Genomic DNA, 20,368 nt, shown 5'->3' with positions numbered 1-20,368 from the left:
AATCAGGAACAGCCTCTAATTGTCCATTAATAGTCAGTGATCACTGGATGGTAACTGAAAGATGAGGGGTTCAACTTTTTTTTTTTTTTTAAAGATTTTATTTATTTATTGGACAGAGATAGAGACAGCCAGCGAGAGAGGGAACACAAGCAGGGGAAGGGGGGGAAGATGAGGGGTTCAACTTTTTTTTTTTTTTTAAAGATTTTATTTATTTATTGGACAGAGATAGAGACAGCCAGCGAGAGAGGGAACACAAGCAGGGGAAGTGGGAGAGGAAGAAGCAGGCTCATAGCGGAGGAGCCTGATGTGGGACGCGATCCCATAACGCCGGGATCACGCCCTGAGCCGAAGGCAGACGCCTAACCGCTGTGCCACCCAGGCGCCCCGAGGGGTTCAACTTTTACCATGGAGCCCGCACTGACTATCTAAGGGAATGAGGAGACTAGTCTATACTGATTACAAGGTTCTTCTTCAGGACATCCCGTTAATGGTGGGAGGGGGGCAGAAAACAAATGTGAGGTGGTCATAGTAGGACCTGGGGTGTGTGTGTGTGTGTGTGTGTGTGTGTGGTGTGTGCGATGGCTTTAGTCAGTTTGGTCAGTGTAACTATATTAACTCTTCCAGTCCATGAATTCAGGGTGTAGAAGAAAGATCTTAAATAAACAATGTAACTTTACATCTGAAGGACTAGAAAAAGAAGAATCAACAAAGTCCCAAGTTAACTTAAACAAGGAATAAATGAGGAGAAATATACAGCATCAAGTCTTGATAGAAACCCTCAACAACATGTATATGGATGGAAAATTCCTCAACATCACAAAAGCCATATGGAAAATTCCCATAGCTAATATCATCCTCAATGAGGAAAAACTGAGAGCTTTTCTTCTACTGTCAGGAATAAGACAGGGATGTCCATTCTCACCATTACTATTTAATACAGTACTAGAAGTCTTAGCCTTAGCAATGAGAGAACAATAAGAAAGAAAAGGCATCCAAATTGGCAAGGAAGAAGTTGAAATTCCACTATTTGTAGATGACATGATACTCTATGTGGAAAACCTGAGGGGTGCCTGGGTGGCTCAGTCCGTTAAGCGTCTACGTTCAGCTCAGGTCATGGTACCAGTGTCCTGGGATCAAGCCCCACATCGGGCTCCTTGCTCAGCAGGGAGCCTGTTTCCCCCTCTGCCTCTGCCTTCCGCGCCCCCTGCTTGTGCTCTCTGTCAAATGAATAAAGAAAACATTAAAAAAAAGAAAACCTGATAGACTCCATCAAAAAATTCCTAGAACTAGTAAATGAATTCAGCAAAGTTTCAGGATATAAAATCAATGTATAGAATTCTTTTGCAATAGCTGGTGCAGTCACCCTGGAAAACAGTAGGGAGTTTCCTCAAAAAGTTGAAAATAGAGCTACCCTACAACCCCGCAACTGCACTACTAGGTATTTACCCCAAATATACCAATTTAGTGATCAGAAGGGGCACCTGTACCCCAATATTCATAGCAGCAATGTCTACAATACCTAAACTATGGAAAGAGCCCAGATGTCCATCAACAGATGAATGGGTAAAGAAGATGTGGTGTATATATATACAATGGAATACTACTTAGCCATCAAAAAATGAAATCTTGCATTTGCAAAAATGTGGGTGGAACTAGAGGGTATTATGCTAAGCAAAATAAGTCAATCAGAGAAAGACAGTTATCATATGATCTCAATCATACATGGAATTTAAGAAACAACAGAGGATCATAGGGGAAGAGGGGAAAAAATAAAATCAGAGAGGGAGACAAACCATAAGACACTCTTAATTGTAGGAAACAAACTGAAGGTTGCTGGAGTGGAAGGGGGTGAAGGGATGGGGTAACTGGGTGATGAACATTAAGAAGGGCATGTGATGTAATGAGCCCTGGGCACTGTATAAGACTGATGAATCACTGACCTCTACCTCTGAAACTAATAATACACTATATCTTAATTAAATGAATTAAAAAAAGAAGAAAAAAGAAATCTGTTGCATTTCTATATGCTAATAATGAAGTAGCAGAAATCAAAGAATCGACCCATGTACAATCGTACCAAAAAAAAAAAAAAGATACCTAGGAATAAACCTAACCAAAGAGGTAAAAGATCTGTACTCTGAAAACTGCAGCGCGCTTATGAACGAAACTGGAGAGGACACATAGAAATGGAAAAAATTCCATGCACATGGGCTGGAGAACACACCTTGTTAAAATGTCTGTACTACCCAAAGCAATCTACACACTTAATGCAATTCCTATCAAAATACCACCAGCAATTTTCAGAGAGCTAATACAAACAATCCTAAAATTTGTATGTAACTACAAAAGACCCTGAAGAGCCAAAGTAATCCTGAAAAAGAGCAAGCTGGAGGCGTCATGATTCTGGACTTCAAGCTATATTTCAAAGCCGTAGTCATCAAGACAGTATGGTAGTGGCATAGAAACAGACCCATAGATCAGTGAAACAGAATAGAAAACCCAGAAATGGACCCACAGCTATATGGTCAACTAATCTTTGACAAAGCAGGAAAGAATATGCAATGGAAAGAAGACAGTCTCTTCAACAAATCATATTGGGAAAACTGGACCACTTTGTTACACCATACATAAGAATAAACTCAAAATGGATGAAAGAACTAAATGTGAGACAGGAATTCATCAAAATCCTTGAGAACCCAGGCAGCAACCTCTTTGGCCTGGGCTGTAGCAACTTCTTACTAGACACTTCTCTGGAGGCAAGGGAAACAAAAGCAAAAATGAACTACTGGGAATTCATCAAGATAAAAAGCTTCTGCACAGCAAAGGAAACTGAGCAAAACGAAAAGCCAGCCTACAGAATGGGAGAAGATATTTGCAAATGACATATCTGAGAAAGGGTTAGTACCCAAAATTTATAAAGCACTTATGAAACTCAACACCCAAAAAATAAATAATCCAGTTAAGAAATGGGCAGAAGACATGAATAGACCTTTTTTTCCAATGAAGACATCCAGATGTCTAACAAACACATGCAAAGATGCTTAACATCACTCATCATCAGGGAAATATAAATCAAAACCATGAGGAGATGCCACCTCACACCTCTCAGAATGGGTAAAATTAACAACACAAGAAACAACAGGTGTTGGTGAGGATGTGGAGAAAGGGGAGTCCTCTTGCACTGTTGGTGGGAATGCAAACTGGTGTAGCCACTCTGGAGAACAGTATGGAGGTTCCACGAAAAGTTAAAAAGTTGAGATGCAGCAATTGCACTACTAGGTACTTACTGAAAGGATACAAAAATACAGATTTGAAGAGGTACTTCCACTCTGATGTTTATAGCAGCATTATCAATAGCCAAACTATGGAAAGAGCCCAAATGTCCATCAGAGATGAATGAATAGAGGTGGTATATATATATAAATATAAAAATGCAATATAAGCCATCAAAATGAATGAAATCTTGCCATTTGCAACAATGTGGATGGAGCTAGAGTGTATGATGTTAAGTGAAATAAGTCAGTTGGAAAAAGACAAACACCGTATGATTTCACTCCTATGTGGAATTTAAGAAACAAAACAGATGAACATATGGGAAGGATGAAAAAAAGAGAGAGAAAACATAAGAGACTCTTTACTGCTGTGAACAAAGAGGGTTGATGGAAGGAGGTGGGTGATGGGTATTAAGGAGGGTAGTTGTTATGATGAGCACTAGGTATTATATGTAAGTGATGAATCACTAAACTCTAATCCTAAAACCAATATTACACTCTACCCTAACTAGAATTTAAATAAACATTTGAAAAAAAAGCATACTCTGTCCACCTTTCACAGCAAAAATAAAAAATAAAAATAAGAAAAAAATTAACCAAAGAGGCAAAAGACTTTATGCTGAAAACCGTAACACTGATTAAGGAAATTATAAAGACTAATGTGTTGACCTTGAGTAAGATACTATCTTCTTTTATTCTGTTATCTCCTTAATAGAATGGAAATAACTGGATATATATTTTTAATGAAAAGGGGCTATTCTGATAACAGCTGACCCATGAACAACATGGGTTTGCACTATGTGGGTCCACTTATATAGGAGATTTTTTAAAAAAGATTGGCAGACTCCCCACTGAGCAGGCAGCCTGACGCTGGGCTCCATCCCAGGACCCTGGGATCATGACCTGAGCTGAAGGCAGACGTTTAACTGACTAAGGCACCCAGGCACCCTGATTTTTTTTGATAGTACAGTAATGTAAATATATTTTTTCTTCCTTATGATTTCCTTAATAACATTTTCTTTTCTCTAGATTACTTTATTCTAAAAATACAGTATATAATACATAAGAATACAAAATATGTATTTTTTTTTAAAGATTTTATTTATTCTACAGAGATAGAGACAGCCAGCGAGAGAGGGAACACAAGCAGGGGGAGTGGGAGAGGAAGAAGCAGGCTCCCAGCGGAGGAGCCTGATGTGGGGCTCGATCCCACAACGCCGGGATCACGCCCTGAGCCGAAGGCAGACGCCCAACCGCTGTGCCACCCAGGCGCCCCCAAAATATGTATTGACTGTTTATGTTACCGGTGAGGATTCTGGGCAGAAGTAGTCTATTAATAGCTTGATATTTGAAATCAAAAACAATCCAGATATAAACTTGTGAAATTAACTCGTATTTAGCAAGGTGGTTGGAAAGAATATCAATGTACAGTTATATTTGTGTTTACTAGTTCAATCAGAATATAAAATTTTAAAAAGTGATATAATTTTCAATAGCGTCAACTATTTATAATAAGTTTAATAAAAGATTTATAAGATTTTTTGATGATAGTTTAAAACTTTATTAAGAGAATTTTATTGTCAAATATGTAACAAAGAACTGTTTGCATGGTTTCAGCTTGTCTTTGTTTAAACCTGTGATTGCCCTTCACCTGTAAGACAAAATAACAGTTGGGAACATTACTTAGTAGAATTTTATTTAGAGGACATTAATGTTATACAAAGGACATCACAATTTTTGTTTTATAAAAGAGGCTTCCAAACATATTTTACTAATGTATTTTAAACACACCATTCTTTCTATTGGTATAAAGAAACAAAAAGGTTGTTCATGTTCAGAACATATTATATGAAATGAAGGCAAAAATTGTGTGTACTTTTACTAAAAATCCAAGTAACACACAAATCAACCTTGAAATAAAATAAATTTAAAAATCAGTATTATTTAAATAAAACAACTTGAAAAATATTCTGAATATAAGATATTAAAACAGTAATGTCACATTTGTTACTGCTTGAATACATAGAAATTCCAGTATCACAATTGTTTTTTCTTTATTATGCAGAAATGCAAAAATGTTTTTTTGGTTTACTTTAGTGCTAATGTGAGTGGTTAAATAGGATAACTGTTTGTCCCCATTTCCACCTGTAGTCCTAGTGATGAATGTCTTTTTTCACACTTGACAGTATTGAGTTTGTATAATAAATTATATAGTCACACTAGTTTTGAGTCATTGCCTTCATTTCTGATATGAAAATGTGAATCTCATATATACTGTGTCTTAGAGCATGGTGAAAAAAAAAGAAAGGAAGAAATGAATGGAGACGGAGGAAGAAGAAAAGGGGGGGATAAAAAGATACCTAGAAAAGTCAGACATTTGTTTCTAAAAGTAAGTACTTTTTAAAACTTTTATTAAGGAATAATTCACAAACACAATTGTATATATTTAAGTGTACAACATGATGATTTGTTCCACATTTACATTATGGGGTGACTACCAGATAAACATAAGTAATTAACACATCTATCACCTCATGTAGTTAACTCTTTTTTTTTTTTTGGTGAGAATGCTTAAGATGTATTCTCATCACCTTTCAAGTATACAATACCATCTTATATACTAAAAGTACTTTTGAGGGACAACGCTGACAAATTTCATAAGTTTTCCTATGGTCTCTGTGATGTTTACATAATTAGGTGCTACTGGGATTTATTAAATAATATGTTTTCCTAGTATATCAACCATTTCATCCATATTTTGAAAACAGTTCAAAAATGTATTCACTTTCAATTACATAAAATACTCAATGTCAATGTCTTGTTCATTTTCAATATTATGTACACTTGGGTGTATATATTTGGGCTTTTTCCATTTTCCTCAAGGTTATGTATACTAGTGGATACTCTTCATAAGTATTTTTAAAAACAGCAATCTTTTTGATTTATTAGTTGTATTTTCTTTTTACTAATGATTCATACTTTTTATTAAGTACCTCTTTCTTTTTCCATTAGGATAATTCTGTTGCTCTTTTTTTCCTTACCTTTTATATTGGATGGTCATGCAATGTATTATCTATTTAAAAACATGCATTTGAAGGCTGTAATCCTCCTATGAGTACATTCTAGCCATGTAAAATAGGCTCCTGGAAGCAGTCTGAAAACTGTCTCTTAATGTAAATAGTCTAAAGGAACGTCTCAGCAATTCAGAGCAAAAAAGCTTAAGTACACTAAAACAAGGTAATTTGTTCCCTAAACATCAAGCGCTTGCTTTAAACTCAGAAGCTCTTAAAATCAATGGTCAGCAATTTGGAAGATACACGTAAAACATAGTTAAGTTGGTTAGTCAGGAATTATTTGGATATGGGTCTTTGGACTTCAAATCTTATCAATTTATGTCTCAAGGGAAGAATTTATACTATGCCATGTTTGAGACGATTAGAGGTGATTATATCAGCATCCACACCTCATGAGGACTGACAGTGGGGACAAGGAGTATGCTTAGCATAGGTATCTTACAGCTGCCTTAAACATTAGTGACTACATGCACTCTCTCTACTTGATCAGACACAGAAACTACAAACTTGACTATCTCTTCCCATCTTATTATTCAGTCATTTGAGCCTTCTTTGGGGATAGGATTTGAAATGCAACAGTTTTTTTTGAATAGACAGAATAATCCAGAATTTGACAGAATGTAAGAATGGGTATCCAGGTCTCCATACACAAAAACATTAAGCAGAGTGTTTATTCATTATCTTAGTAGCAATGAAATCTCAGTTCAGATGATAAAATTTGACTCAAGATGTTATTTGTAACAAATAAGTCATGTAAAATAGAGCATTTTGTTATTCTTGAACAGAACCACAGAATGCAACAATCAGCATTAAAAAGGATTGTTAATAGATCTGATGTGAATTTACTAATTATGTAAGATTAAGGGGGGATTTAGAATTAAGGGGTTCTCCAAGAATCACACAATTTATGTTAGAGCTGCTACTTTATACAAACTGATATTTATTCCAAATATATTCTGTATTTATTAAAAGGCAGAAATTATTTTAAAAACTCTGAAAATTATTAGCTGTTAAAGTACTGGTACTCCACGGAGACTCTACCCAAACAGGGTTTCCTGAGTACTGGTGCGGCAGGCCCCTCCCCAGAAGGCAGGCTGAAAAATCAAGAAGCCCACAACCCTGGGCGCCTGAGTGGCGCAGTCATTAAGCGCCTGTCTTCGGATTAGGGCGTGATCACAGCATTCCGGAAAGGAGTCCCTCATCAGGCTTCTCCGCTGGGAGCCTGCTTCTTCCTCTCCCACTCCCCTGCTTGGGTTCCCTTTCTTGCTGTCTGTCTCTCTCAAATAAATAAATAAAATCTTTAAAGAAGAAGTCCACATCCCTAAGATCTCTATAAAACAAGGGTGCACGGCCTGGGTCCCAGTCAATAATTTGGGCTCTGGACAACCCTGCAATCTCTCCTCATCAGAATGACAAGAAGGAGAAGTCCCCCCCAGCAAAGAAAAGATAATGAGTCTGTGGCCTCTGCCACAGAATTAATACATAAGGATGTATCCAAATTATCAGAAATGGAATTCAGAGTAGCAATGGTCAAGATGATGAGTAGACTTGAAAAAAGTATTAACGAAAATGTTACTGAGAATATAGAATCCCTAAGGGCAAATCTGACAGAAATTAAAAATTCTATGAGCCAAATGCAGTCAAAACTAGAGGCTCTGACGGCCAGGGTCACTGAGGCAGAGGAATGCATTAGCAAACTGGAGGATGGGTTAGTAGAAGAAAAAACGAAAATAGAAGCTGGTCTTAAAAAAATCCCACGCCCACGAATGTAGATTACGGGAGATTACTGACTCTATGAAACGATCCAATGTCAGAATCATCGGCATCCCTGAAGGGGTGGAGAAAAACAGAGGTCTAGAAGAGATATTTGAACAAATTGTAGCTGAAAACTTCCCTAATCTAGCAAGGGAAACAAGCATTCGTGTCCAAGAGGCAGAGAGGACCCCATCCAAGCTCAACCAGGACAAACCTACGCCACGGCATGTCATAGTGCAATTCGCAAATATTAGATCCAAGGATACAGTATTGAAAGCGGCCAGGGCAAAGAAATTTCTCACGTACCAAGGCAAAGGTATAAGAATAACGTCAGACCTGTCTACAGAGACCTGGAATGAGAGAAAGGGTTGGGGGGGCATTTTTAAAGCTCTTTCAGAGAAAAACATGCAGCCAAGGATCCTTTATCCAGCAAAGCTGTCATTCAGAATTGATGGAGAAATAAAGACGTTCCAAAATCGCCAGTCATTAACCAATTTCGTAACCACGAAACCAGCCCTACAGGAGATATTAAGGGGGGCTCTATAAAGGTAAAAAGGCCCCAAGAGTGATACAGAGCAGAAAGTCACAACTGATATAAACAAAGACTTTACTGGCAACATGGCATCATTAAAATTCTATCTCTCAGTTCTCAGTGCCAACGTAAATGGTTTAAACTCTCCCATAAAACGCCACAGGGTTGCAGATTGGATAAAAAGACATGACGCATCCATTTGCTGTCTACAAGAGACTCATTTTGAACCCAAAGATGCATTCAGACTTAGAGTAAGGGGATGGAGTACCATCTTCCACGCAAATGGACCTCAAAAGAAAGCTGGAGTAGCAATTCTCATATCAGATAGACTGGATTTTAAACTAGAGGCCATAGAGAGAGATACAGAAGGGCACTATATTATTCTTAAAGGAAGTATTCAACAAGTGGATATGACAATTATAAATATATATGCCCCCAACAGGGGAGCAGCAAGATACACAAGCCAACTCTTAACCAAATTAAAGAGACATATAGATAAAAACACATTAATAGTAGGGGACCTCAACACCCCACTATCAGAAATAGACAGAACACCCTGGCAAATACTAGGCAAGGAATCAAAGTCTTTGAATGCCATACTTGACGAGTTGGACCTCATAGATATATATAGAACATTACACCCCAGAACCAAAGAATACTCACTCTACTCTAATGCCCATGGAACATTCTCAAGAATAGATCATGTTCTGGGACACAAAACAGGTCTCAACTGATACCAAAAGATTGAAATTATCCCCCTGCATATTCTCAGACCACAACGCTCTGAAATTGGAACTCAACCACAAGGAAAAACCTGGAAGAAACTCAAACACTTGGAGGCTAAGAACCATCCTGCTCAAGAATGACTCGATAAACCAGGAAATCAAAAAACAAATTAAACAATTTATGGAGACCAACGAGAATGAATACACAACGGTCCAAAACCTATGGGATACTGCAAAGGCAGTCCTAAGGGGGAAATACATAGCCATCCAAGCCTCACTCAAAAGAATAGAAAAATCTAAAATGCAGTTTCTATATTCTCACCTCAAGAAACTGGAACAGCAACAGAGGGACAGGCCTAACCCACTGACAAGGAAGGAGTTGACCAAGATTAGAGCAGAAANTTCACTCATGAGGAAGCAGTTGACCCAAATTAGAGCAGAAATCAATGAATTAGAAAACAGAAGTACAGTAGAACAGATCAACAGGACTAGAAGCTGGTTCTTTGAGAGAATCCATAAAATTGATAGACCACTGGCAAAACTTGTCCAAAAACAAAGAGAAAGGACTGAGATTATTAAAATTATGACTGAAAAGGGAGAGGTCACGACCAGCACCATTGAAATTGCAAGGATTATTAGAAACTTTTATCAACAGCTATATGCCAAAAAACTAAACAATCTGGAAGAGATGGAGGCCTTCCTGGAAACCTATAAACTACCAAGACTGAAACAGGAAGAAATAGATTTCTTAAATAGGCCAATTAACTATGAAGAAATTGAGTCAGTGATAAACAACCTTCCAAATAATAAAACTCCAGGCCCAGACGGTTTTCCTGGGGAATTCTACCAAACATTCAAAGAAGAAATAATACCTATTCTCCTAAAGCTATTTCAAAAAATAGAAACAGAAGGAAAGCTACCAAACTCATTCTATGNAAAAAGAGAGGTCACGACTAACACCATTGAAATTGGAAGGATTATTAGACATTTTTATCAACAGCTATATGCCAAAAAACTAAGCAATCTGGAAGAGATGGAGGCCTTCCTGGAAACCTATAAACTACCAAGACTGAAACAGGAAGAAATAGATTTCTTAAATAGGCCAATTAACTATGAAGAAATTGAGTCAGTGATAAACAACCTTCCAAATAATAAAACTCCAGGCCCAGACGGTTTTCCTGGGGAATTCTACCAAACATTCAAAGAAGAAATAATACCTATTCTCCTAAAGCTATTTCAAAAAATAGAAACAGAAGGAAAGCTACCAAACTCATTCTATGAGGCTAATATTACCTTGATCCCCAAACCAGGCAAAGACCCCCTCAAAAAGGAGAATTACAGACCGATTTCTCTAATGAATATGGATGCCAAAATCCTCAACAAGATCCTTGCTAATAGAATCCAACAGTACATTAAAAGGATTATCCATCATGACCAAGTGGGATTCATACCTGGGATGCAAGCATGGTTCAACACTCGCAAATCAATCAATGTGATACATCATATCAACAAGAAAAGACTCAAGAACCATATGATCCTCTCAATTGATGCAGAAAAAGCATTTGACAAAATACAGCATCCTTTCCTGATTAAAACCCTTCAGAGTGTAGGAATAGAGGGTACATTTCTCAATCTCATAAAAGCCATCTATGAAAAGCCTACTGCAAGCATTATTCTCAATGGGGAAAAGCTGGAAGCCTTTCCCTTAAGATCAGGAACACGACAAGGATGCCCACTCTCGCCACTATTATTCAACATAGTACTAGAAGTCCTTGCAACAGCAATCAGAAGACAAAAAGGGATCAAAGGTATCCAAATCGGCAAAGAAGAAGTCAAACTGTCTCTCTTTGCAGATGACATGATACTCTATATGGAAAACCCAAAGGAATCCACTCCCAAACTATTAGAAGTTATAGAACAATTCAGTAAGGTGGCAGGATACAAAATCAATGCCCAGAAATCAGTTGCATTTCTATACACGAATAACGAGACTGAAGAAAGAGAAATTAGGGAATCCATCCCATTTACAATAACACCAAAAACCATGCGTTACCTTGGAATTAACTTAACCAGAGACGTAAAGGACCTATATCCTAGAAACTATAGATCACTTTTGAAAGATATTGAGGAAGACATAAAAAGATGGAAAAATATTCCATGCTCATGGATTGGAAGAATTAACATAGTTAAAATGTCCATACTACCCAGAGCAATCTACACTTTCAATGCTATCCCGATCAAAATACCGAGGACATTTTTCAAAGAACTGGAACAAATAGTCCTTAAATTTGTATGGAANAAGGACACCACAGATAAAGGACTGGTATCCAAGATCTACAAAGAACTTCTCAAACTCAATACACGAGAAACAAATAAACAAATCATAAAATGGGCAGAAGATATGAACAGACACTTTTCCAATGAAGACATACAAATGGCTAACAGACACATGAAAAAATGTTCAAAATCATTAGCCATCAGGGAAATTCAAATCAAAACCACACTGAGATACCACCTTACGCCAGTTAGAATGGCAAAGATAGACAAGGCAAGAAACAACAATTGTTGGAGAGGATGTGGAGAAAGGGGATCCCTCCTACATTGTTGGTGGGAATGCAAGTTGGTACAGCCACTCTGGAAAACAGTGTGGAGGTCCCTTAAAAAGTTAAAAATTGAACTACCCTATGACCCAGCCATTGCACTACTGGGTGTTTACCCCAAAGATACAGACGTAGTAAAGAGAAGGGCCATATGCACCCCAATGTTCATAGCTGCATTGTCCACAATAGCCAAATCATGGAAGGAGCCGAGATGCCCTTCAACAGATGACTGGATTAAGAAGCTGTGGTCCATATATACAATGGAATATTACTCAGCTATCAGAAAGAACGAATTCTCAACATTTGCTGCAACATGGACGGCACTGGAGGAGATAATGCTAAGTGAAATAAGTCAAGCAGAAAGACAATTATCATATGGTTTCTCTCATCTATGGAACATAAGAACTAGGATGATCGGTAGGGGAAAAAAGGGTTAAAGAAAGGGGGGTAATCAGAAGGGGGAATGAAACATGAGAGACTATGGACTATGAGAAACAAACTAAAGAGTTTAGAGGGGAGGGGGTGGGGGAATGGGATAGACTGGTGATGGGTAGTACGGAGAGCACGTATTGCATGGTGCACTGGGTGTTATACGCAACTAATGAAGCATCTAACTTTACATCGGAATCCGGGGATGTACTGTATGGTGACTAACATAATATAGTAAAAAAATCATTAAAAAAAAGTACTGGTACTCAAAAATAAGAAAATGTTTCATTTAAAAAAATATTTTTTATTTACTTTTAAAGAGAGAGTGCAAGTGCCCTAGTGGAGGATGGGGAGGGCCTCGGCAGAGAGAGACAGAGAATCCCAAGCTGACTCCACACTGAGCACAGATCCTGACAACAGGGCTCATTATCATGATTGTGAGATCATAAACCAAGCCAAAATCAAGAGTCAGATACCTAACAGACTGAGCCATTCAGGCACCCCCATCTTCATCAACATGGCTTTGACCCAATTCCTTTCTATATCTGATCACTTATAAGTCAGGCAGTCAGGGATATAGGGTGTAAACTACATATCAAAGTATCTTTATATGCGAATTATGTAATTAAAGTAACAGTATATTACATTATATTATTAAAGATATAATATTCAAGAAACCAGAAAAGCACATACCTTACATTCTCAATGCATCACATACCTGCTTCTGGTATTTTAATGCATCACATACCTGCTTCTGGTATTTTAATGGGCTCTAGATTTGGTAAACTTGCCCCCTTCACATCAGGAGCATCTTTGCTTTTATCCCCAGTCTTTGACTGAACCAGTTCTTGGAGATCAGCTTTCATTTCAGGTCCTTAGAAAAGAAAGTTTATCAATTTAAGTAGTAAACATAAACTATAAATGAGGTGATAATATTCATTCTTTCAGTTATATGAAATAAAAGTGTGTAGGCTAGTGTGAAAAAAAAGTGAGGGAAAGATGGACTGCACCTCTTTGCTTTTCTGTATTAAGATACTTTATTTCAAATGACATTCTAGAGATAAACCACACTACATCTACATTTCCTTCATACTACCATAGTGTACTAAGAATAGAGAGCATCAGCTACTTACGAAATCTGAAGTCTACACTATAGATAAGATTATAATTAAAATATAATAACCTGGGGAGCCTCAGGACTCAGTTGGTTAAGCCTCTGCCTTCCACTCATATCATGACCCCAGCGTCCTGGGATTGAGCCCCACTTTGGTTTCCCTGCTCAGCAGGAAGATTACTTCTCCCCCTCTCTGTCCCTCCCTGCGCTGTGCACTCTCCCTCACTCTCTTAAAAAATACAATAAAAAATGTAATTTACTTAATGATTAGCTGATTGCATTTGTGGGCCCACGACAAATCCTATCCTAGTGAAATACATCCCCTACTGGAACAACCTGAAAGTTTTTTGGACAAAATTAACTAGTTACATTTCAGTGCAAAGTCCCTCTATGGAACTTAGGATAAAGGAGTCAGGTATGGAACAAAGTTCCAAAAAAACCCAGCAAAACATTCGTGTCTAATAGTCCAACGTCTGTCTTACAGTGAGAATAAAGAAGTAGGGTGTAAAGAAATTAATGGACATTGTTGTAATATTGTAGAAACCTCTTAACAGCAAATTCCTAAAATAATCCATGGCCTGATTGATGTCAACAATTCACTACAAGTATTTGATGAAAATACTATATTTGGAAGACATTCCTTTCTTGTTTCATGATCATTTTAAGATACTTTCAATTTTCCTAATCATGAAAGTATTTAAAAACCTTTTAAAGCCGCTTAAAAATCATACTACTACAGTGACCCTAAGGCCAGTTTCCTCAATTATCCAGCTCTTATGAAACGTACCGTATCAAACAAATAATCAGACAGTGGCTCTCATTCACTGAGCTCTTTCCTGGAGTCTCTTTCCTGCTCCCCTGAACTGGATTGATTCCTGTGCCAGTAGTAAGCTACTTAACAGTACGGACACCTCTGAGTAGTAAGCATTCTATACAAAACCATGCACTTGTTTGTACCACAACACAGATGGTAGGAAGAACACAAATCTCTTTAAAATTTTTTATTTTAGGGAAACTCGACACTCAGTATGGGCCTTGAACTGTCGTCCCCGAGGTCAAGAGTTACACACTCTACCGACTGAGCCAGCCATGTTCCCCATGAACACAAACCTTGCAACGAAAAATGAATGACCTCTCCATGTGTCAAGCGGTCTTTGGCAAGCAACAATCCCTGAGCCTTAGTTTTCTCATTTATAAAATGGGGCTCCCATCCCAGTGCAAACTGGCTTTATTCCACATGTCATAGGATATGCTGACTTGGCACTCTGCCTATGCTGCTGAAAAGTGCTTAAGCTTTGGATGAAATGAGTGAAAAGGCCACACAGATATGTTCTAAGAAGAACATATTAAACCAGTGAAATGATGTATAGTTTAGTAGTTAGTGAAACATTTTCCTCTAATTTAGGAAAGACTGCATTTTCAAGCACACCGATTCATTCTTGAGGAAAAAGGGGAGATTCATTATGGCAAAGGACTACATGAAGCTGCACACAACACTCTCTTCACATTTTCAGCCCATTTTCCGGAAATGACTGAGATTCTCTTCTCATCTGTTCTTTCCTCCTGTTCTGTACGTCATAAGGAATGATGCACACAGACAGCCCCTGCCCCCGCAGACATTCTGCGTCCCTTTCCCTTCACCTTGAGCCACAGGTGCTCCTTCAACTTCCTTCCCTTGATCACGTATAATGTCCTGACTCGCAAGGTGGTACCTCCTTCTGTTTCGGGTGCTCATCACTGGGCTGCTGCTCCTAGGGGTGTGTGTATGTGCACAGATAAAAACGTGTTTCGTTAATACATGCTAACAGAATAAATATACATTACACATTTTGCTATCAAATAATGAATAAGCACAAAGAGACTCCCACAACAAGATTCTATGGGCTTGTTCGGAAAAGTTACTCTTCCCCAGAGCGGCTACTCTAACAAGAGGCAGCCACAAGCACTTTGGAGTCTACTGTAAAGGATGCTGGGATGGGCATGCACATTTGGTCGTTAATAACCATGACAAAGAAGCCACAGGGTGTATTTCCACAGGCAACAGAAATATGGATTCCTTCTGGTTCAATGTTTCCTTCCCTCTTCCAGCAGAGAAGCGTTTATCACTGCGTCTGTATGTTTGCAGCTCCTCAAAATTTTCAGAGCAATAAATGTACGGCATTCAGAAACATCGGATCTGGAAGTACTCACGGCCACATGCTGGTTAGACCCTCGATCATCCTTTCTTTGATTGGACTTGGATCTTGATCTGACTCGGCCACTCATAGTTCACCCTGAAAGGAGAATATTGGTATTTGGAAAACGTACTCTAAAGGAGAGGTATACCTCTTCCAAGGCCAAAAAGGTTTCATTTTTTGAAACTTGAAAATACTTTGAAAGCCAACCTCGTATCAGGTAGCGTACATGCTGCAGTCACACCAATTACACGGGCTGCAAGATCGTTTCGATCAGCCAGGCTGGCCGTGAAATCACCTTACAGGCAGGCCAGAACATGAGGGTTAGTCTCACTGCTAGATTGCCCAGTAGAAAGGCATTTGAGAAAATAGTGCTGGACATTGAAACCCGAGTCACTGCTGCTTTGGTCACACTCCCATTTACTAGGCTCATTTTACTGCCTTAAATAACGTTTTGTTGGAACACAGAGAAGGAAAGAATCCTTCGTATATGGCCTGTGGCTGTCTTCACACTACGAGGGATCGGATGTCTAGCCGTGCAACAGACTCACGGGCAGCCTCCTACCTTGATACTCTCCAAAGTGCACTACAAATCTTGGGGGACCCAGTTATAAGCCCCCAGCATTCCCTGCTTCCTGACTTTTCCTATACCACCTGGTCTGCTCCTTGCCCAGGGTCCCACTGAGATTCCTGGCCTCTGTGTTCTGCTGGCAGTTGCAGGTGCTTCCATCACCCAGATACCTCAACTAACCAGTGCACAACCCCACCCCGTCTGCCGCCAGACCTGGCCCTGTCGGCATCTCCACTCCTCGGCCCACCATCCTCATTTGCCCCGGCCCCACCATGACGACGAGTGCCATGGCGGCCGCAAAGCCTGTGAGGAGAAGGGCACTAGCTCCTGGGAACTTCCACCTAGGCCGCCACAGATCTACTGTCCCCACCTGTCTGACGCCCACTGGCTCCCTCCCCATCCTGCCTCACACTTAAACTCCTGGAAGGACTGATCTGGGGACCTACCAGTTGAATTCAGGTAGCGAGAAAGCTCAGGGCAGAGAGAACACGACCACCTCGATCGATCTCAGCTCTGCTCCCAGAACAGGGGCGGCGATGCGCATGCCCAGCAACAGTTGCTCAGGGCAAGGAGCATGCGCACTGTTCTCTCCCAGCAATGAGCATGCGTGCAGAGTTGGGCACGTGCAGGGTGGGTTGAGGTTTTCCCGCCTGTGCTGCTGCAGAGACTCGCTAGCACGGGGTCGTCCCAGGAGAAGAACAGAGGCTTCGACAGTTTGTTTTTCAACACACCAGTCTCTCCTATGCATCCAGATACTTTGAGGACAGACAGCCTCACTTTACCCTTAGTGGACAAGGTGTCTCAAAAAAATAAGCACTGAGACAGAAATAGATGTGAAGCGTTTTAATCCGAGTTTCATACATGCTTTGATTTGTCATTTCCTCCTTTGCTTTTGGATGTTGTGTCACACTTGAATGAATTGGCTCACCCCTGTATGATAAATACATTAACAGCCTGTTTTGTTTAGGTTTTTGTTTGTGCTACTTCAAGTTGAAATCTTTGCACTGGTAGCTCATTTCTCTCTATACAACTGTATTCATTCAGTCGGTGTGTTTCAGAAATACCCACAGATACTGGTCCTGGGATTTAGGCTCAGTCCATGGTCACATGGCGTGCATCAGTAGTCTATGCTCCTCAAATTCTGTACTTCCCAAATAAGAGCCAGGCCACTTCCAAGCAAAGCTGTCTTTATCCCATAAGGGGAGAGCACTACCTGGACAGAGCCCTTTTCAGTAGAGTCTTGGAGGTGGCAGGGCAGGAGGGATATTTCTTCGGATTTTGAAGTCTGGTATACAGCAGATCGTTCAATGTTGCAGGAGAGTGTGATTAAGATTGGGCGAGAATCATGATAGCATGGTTTAGGTTTGGAGGACACAACAAGGGAAGAATGTTTTTCCTAAATATATATATTTATTTATTTATTTATTTATTTGAGAGAGAGAGAGCACAAGCAGGGGGAGAGGCAGAGGGAGAGGGAGAAGCAGACTCCCCACTGAGCTGGGAGCCTGACGTGGGGCTCGATCCCAGGACCTGGAGATCATGACCTGAGCCGAGGCAAACGCTTAACCATTTGAGCCACCCAGGTGCCCCACAAGGCAAGAATTTTAAGACCAAAAGTTCAATGTGTCTTGTGGTTGAGAAAGATCCTGGGAGGCTGGGTGGCTCAGTTGTTAAGCGTCTACCTTCGGCTCAGGGCGTGATCTCAGGATCCTGGGATGGAGGCCTGCATCGGGCTCCCTGCTCCACTGAGGGAGCGCTTCTTCCTCTCCCACTCCTTCTGCTTGTGTTCCCTCTCTCGCTGGCTGTCTCTCTCTCTCTGTCAAATAAATAAATAAAATCTTTAAAAAAAACATCCTTTCACACTTTTCATTGATGAGTTAACAGGTTTTTGAGGTAGTTCCTAGAATGAAGAAGAAAGTTATTTGCGACTCTTCTGTTGAGGTCAAAATGGCTATTACTAGCCATTTGAAATGCAGCTCTCACACTGGTTTCATAAGATGGGAGCACTGTAGGAGATTGGGTCCTTTTGCTATAGCACAGAGTGCATGACCTTCGGCTATCTTCTCCTGTCTTCAGACATCAACACTTTCTGTGGCCAGGCTTTGGTCATAGAGTGGGAATCACAACCCCATGTAACCAGGCCTTTAGACGTGGACTGAAGTCGCCCCTGACATTCCCTGTTGCCTAGTTTGTAGTGAGCAACTCATGGGATTTCTCACCCTCGTAGTGACACAAGCCAGCTCCGGTAATAAATATCCTCTTAGAGATACCTGTGTATCTATATGTAATCCTACTGATGAGGGAACAGAAGGCTGGCTGAGGACAAAGCAGAAACCGACACCCTGCAACCACCCCCCACCATGGGATGTATGTGATATTCCTCAGGCACTCCTGGCTGCCCTGAAGGACAAAGAAATAGTTAACGTATAGATACCACAATCCTGCAAGACTTAAGTCTCCCTCAGTTTACAAATGTCTTATCCCTTTACAAGAACAGAAGCATTTGTACCAATAACCTAGCTTCTGGAAGGGAATGTAGATACAATTAAATGTCCTTATAATCTGCAGCCTCCAGGAAGTTCCCAACCATCTTAATGTTAATGCCTTACTAGAGGGGTAAACAACCTTAACTTGACAATGGCAAGGCTTCTGGTATCTTGTGAGTCTTCTTTAACATATGAAAGTATTTTCTCAACCTCCCTTTTTCCTTACCTCCCCCAACCCCATGGTATTTAACAGCCACCTCTCACAACCCCGGTGCAGCAGCTCTTTCTGCCCACGGGTCCTGTCCCCCTGCTTTAATAAAACACCAATTTTGCACCAAAGATGCCTCAAGAATTCTTTCTTGGTCATCGGCTCCGGACTCCACCCCACTGAACCTCATGCATATTCCACGACCTCGTCACTACTGGTGCTATTTCTCTGGATAACAGTGACTAATGTAAGTTTTGGTGCTGAGACTGTTTCTTGAGGAACTGAATGTCCAGGGTGGATTTCTTGAATTGGTCGGTGGTTTTCTGGAATTGAGGGTCTAAATACAATTACATTTAAAGAAGCCAATGGCTGAATTTCTAGTAGTAAAAACAGCACGGATAGTCCATGAATTGTTGTTTAGAGAGATACACAAAATCTGTGCATTTGACACTACTAATCAACCACTTTTAAGAAGGAAGGAGTTATGTGACCCTGTGTATGATACTGAAGGGGTTTGGAGTAGTATGTTGTTGGGGTCCAGGGCTGAGGGCCAAAATGGATTCTTGAGACAAATTCGGTGCAAATAAAAAAAAAAGAAGGAAAGAAAGAGAAAGGTGGTTTTATTAAAGCCCAGGAACAGGACCCTTGGGCAGGAAGAGCTGCTGCCCTGGGATTGGGAGGAGCCACTGATTATATACTTTCCGGTTGGGGGAAGTGAAGATAAGGGAAGTTTCAAGTGGATTTTCATATGCTAAAGAAGACTCACAGGAACCCTGAGACCTTGTTCTATTGTCAAACCAAGCTTGTTTTTCCCCCTGGCAAGGCATTAACATTAGGACAGTTGGGAGCTTCCTGGAGGAACATTACACTCAGCCTGCCTCAAGGATTTATCAGTGAGTGGGCTGCAGGTTATAAGGATATTTAATTTTACCTACGTTTCCTTTTCCGTTTGTTTCCCACATCACCACCACTGTCTCATAAACATACCTCACATTCCCCAACAGGAAAAAGTTTAGTTTACATGCCCTAGCAGGAGGAAAGAAGAATTTCTCTTTGCCCAGCTACAGCCCATTCCATGAAATCCACCACACTCAGCCAATGGGAAGCTGTAGAATCCCCTCCCAGATTCAGCTTCTGAAGAGTAAAAACAAGACTCTCTCCCATGTTCTCTGCACTTACCTAGGGTTTCTTAGTTTCCTTGTCCAGAATTGCAAGTCCTCTGCTTTTCCTGAATGACGACATTTTGATGGTAAAAAAAAAAAAAGGTCGTTCTTTTGTTTTTCTAAGGTCCACGTACACTACTGGAAATTGATACTCTCAACCTCTCTATCTCTCTTCTAGTCTTCCCAAACGGACCTTTGGTGACTGTACATTGGGACAAAGGAAATAATCAGAACTTTTAGGGACTATTGGACACCGGTTCCGAAA

General features: G+C 40.0%; 1 protein-coding gene across 1 annotated transcript in view; it reads right to left on the bottom strand.

Moving 5' to 3' along the window:
* The window catches only part of LOC105235150 (P antigen family member 3-like), a 61,962-nt gene that overhangs the window by 24,106 nt on the left and 17,488 nt on the right, over positions 1-20,368 (bottom strand). Inside the window, exons 2-5 of the mRNA XM_034649022.1 lie at positions 15,692-15,774; positions 15,200-15,252; positions 14,577-14,611; positions 13,136-13,261 (exon numbers count right to left, since the gene is read on the bottom strand). Coding sequence (XP_034504913.1) covers positions 13,136-13,261; positions 14,577-14,611; positions 15,200-15,252; positions 15,692-15,766 — 289 coding nt within the window. The 5' untranslated portion in view covers positions 15,767-15,774. The remainder of the gene's footprint in view (positions 1-13,135; positions 13,262-14,576; positions 14,612-15,199; positions 15,253-15,691; positions 15,775-20,368) is intronic.

This window comes from Ailuropoda melanoleuca, chromosome X, assembly GCF_002007445.2.
Source record: "Ailuropoda melanoleuca isolate Jingjing chromosome X, ASM200744v2, whole genome shotgun sequence".
NCBI classification, from domain to species: Eukaryota; Metazoa; Chordata; class Mammalia; order Carnivora; family Ursidae; genus Ailuropoda; species Ailuropoda melanoleuca.
Note: the sequence above shows the minus strand (reverse complement) of the source record. Positions and strands in the feature narration are given on the sequence as shown.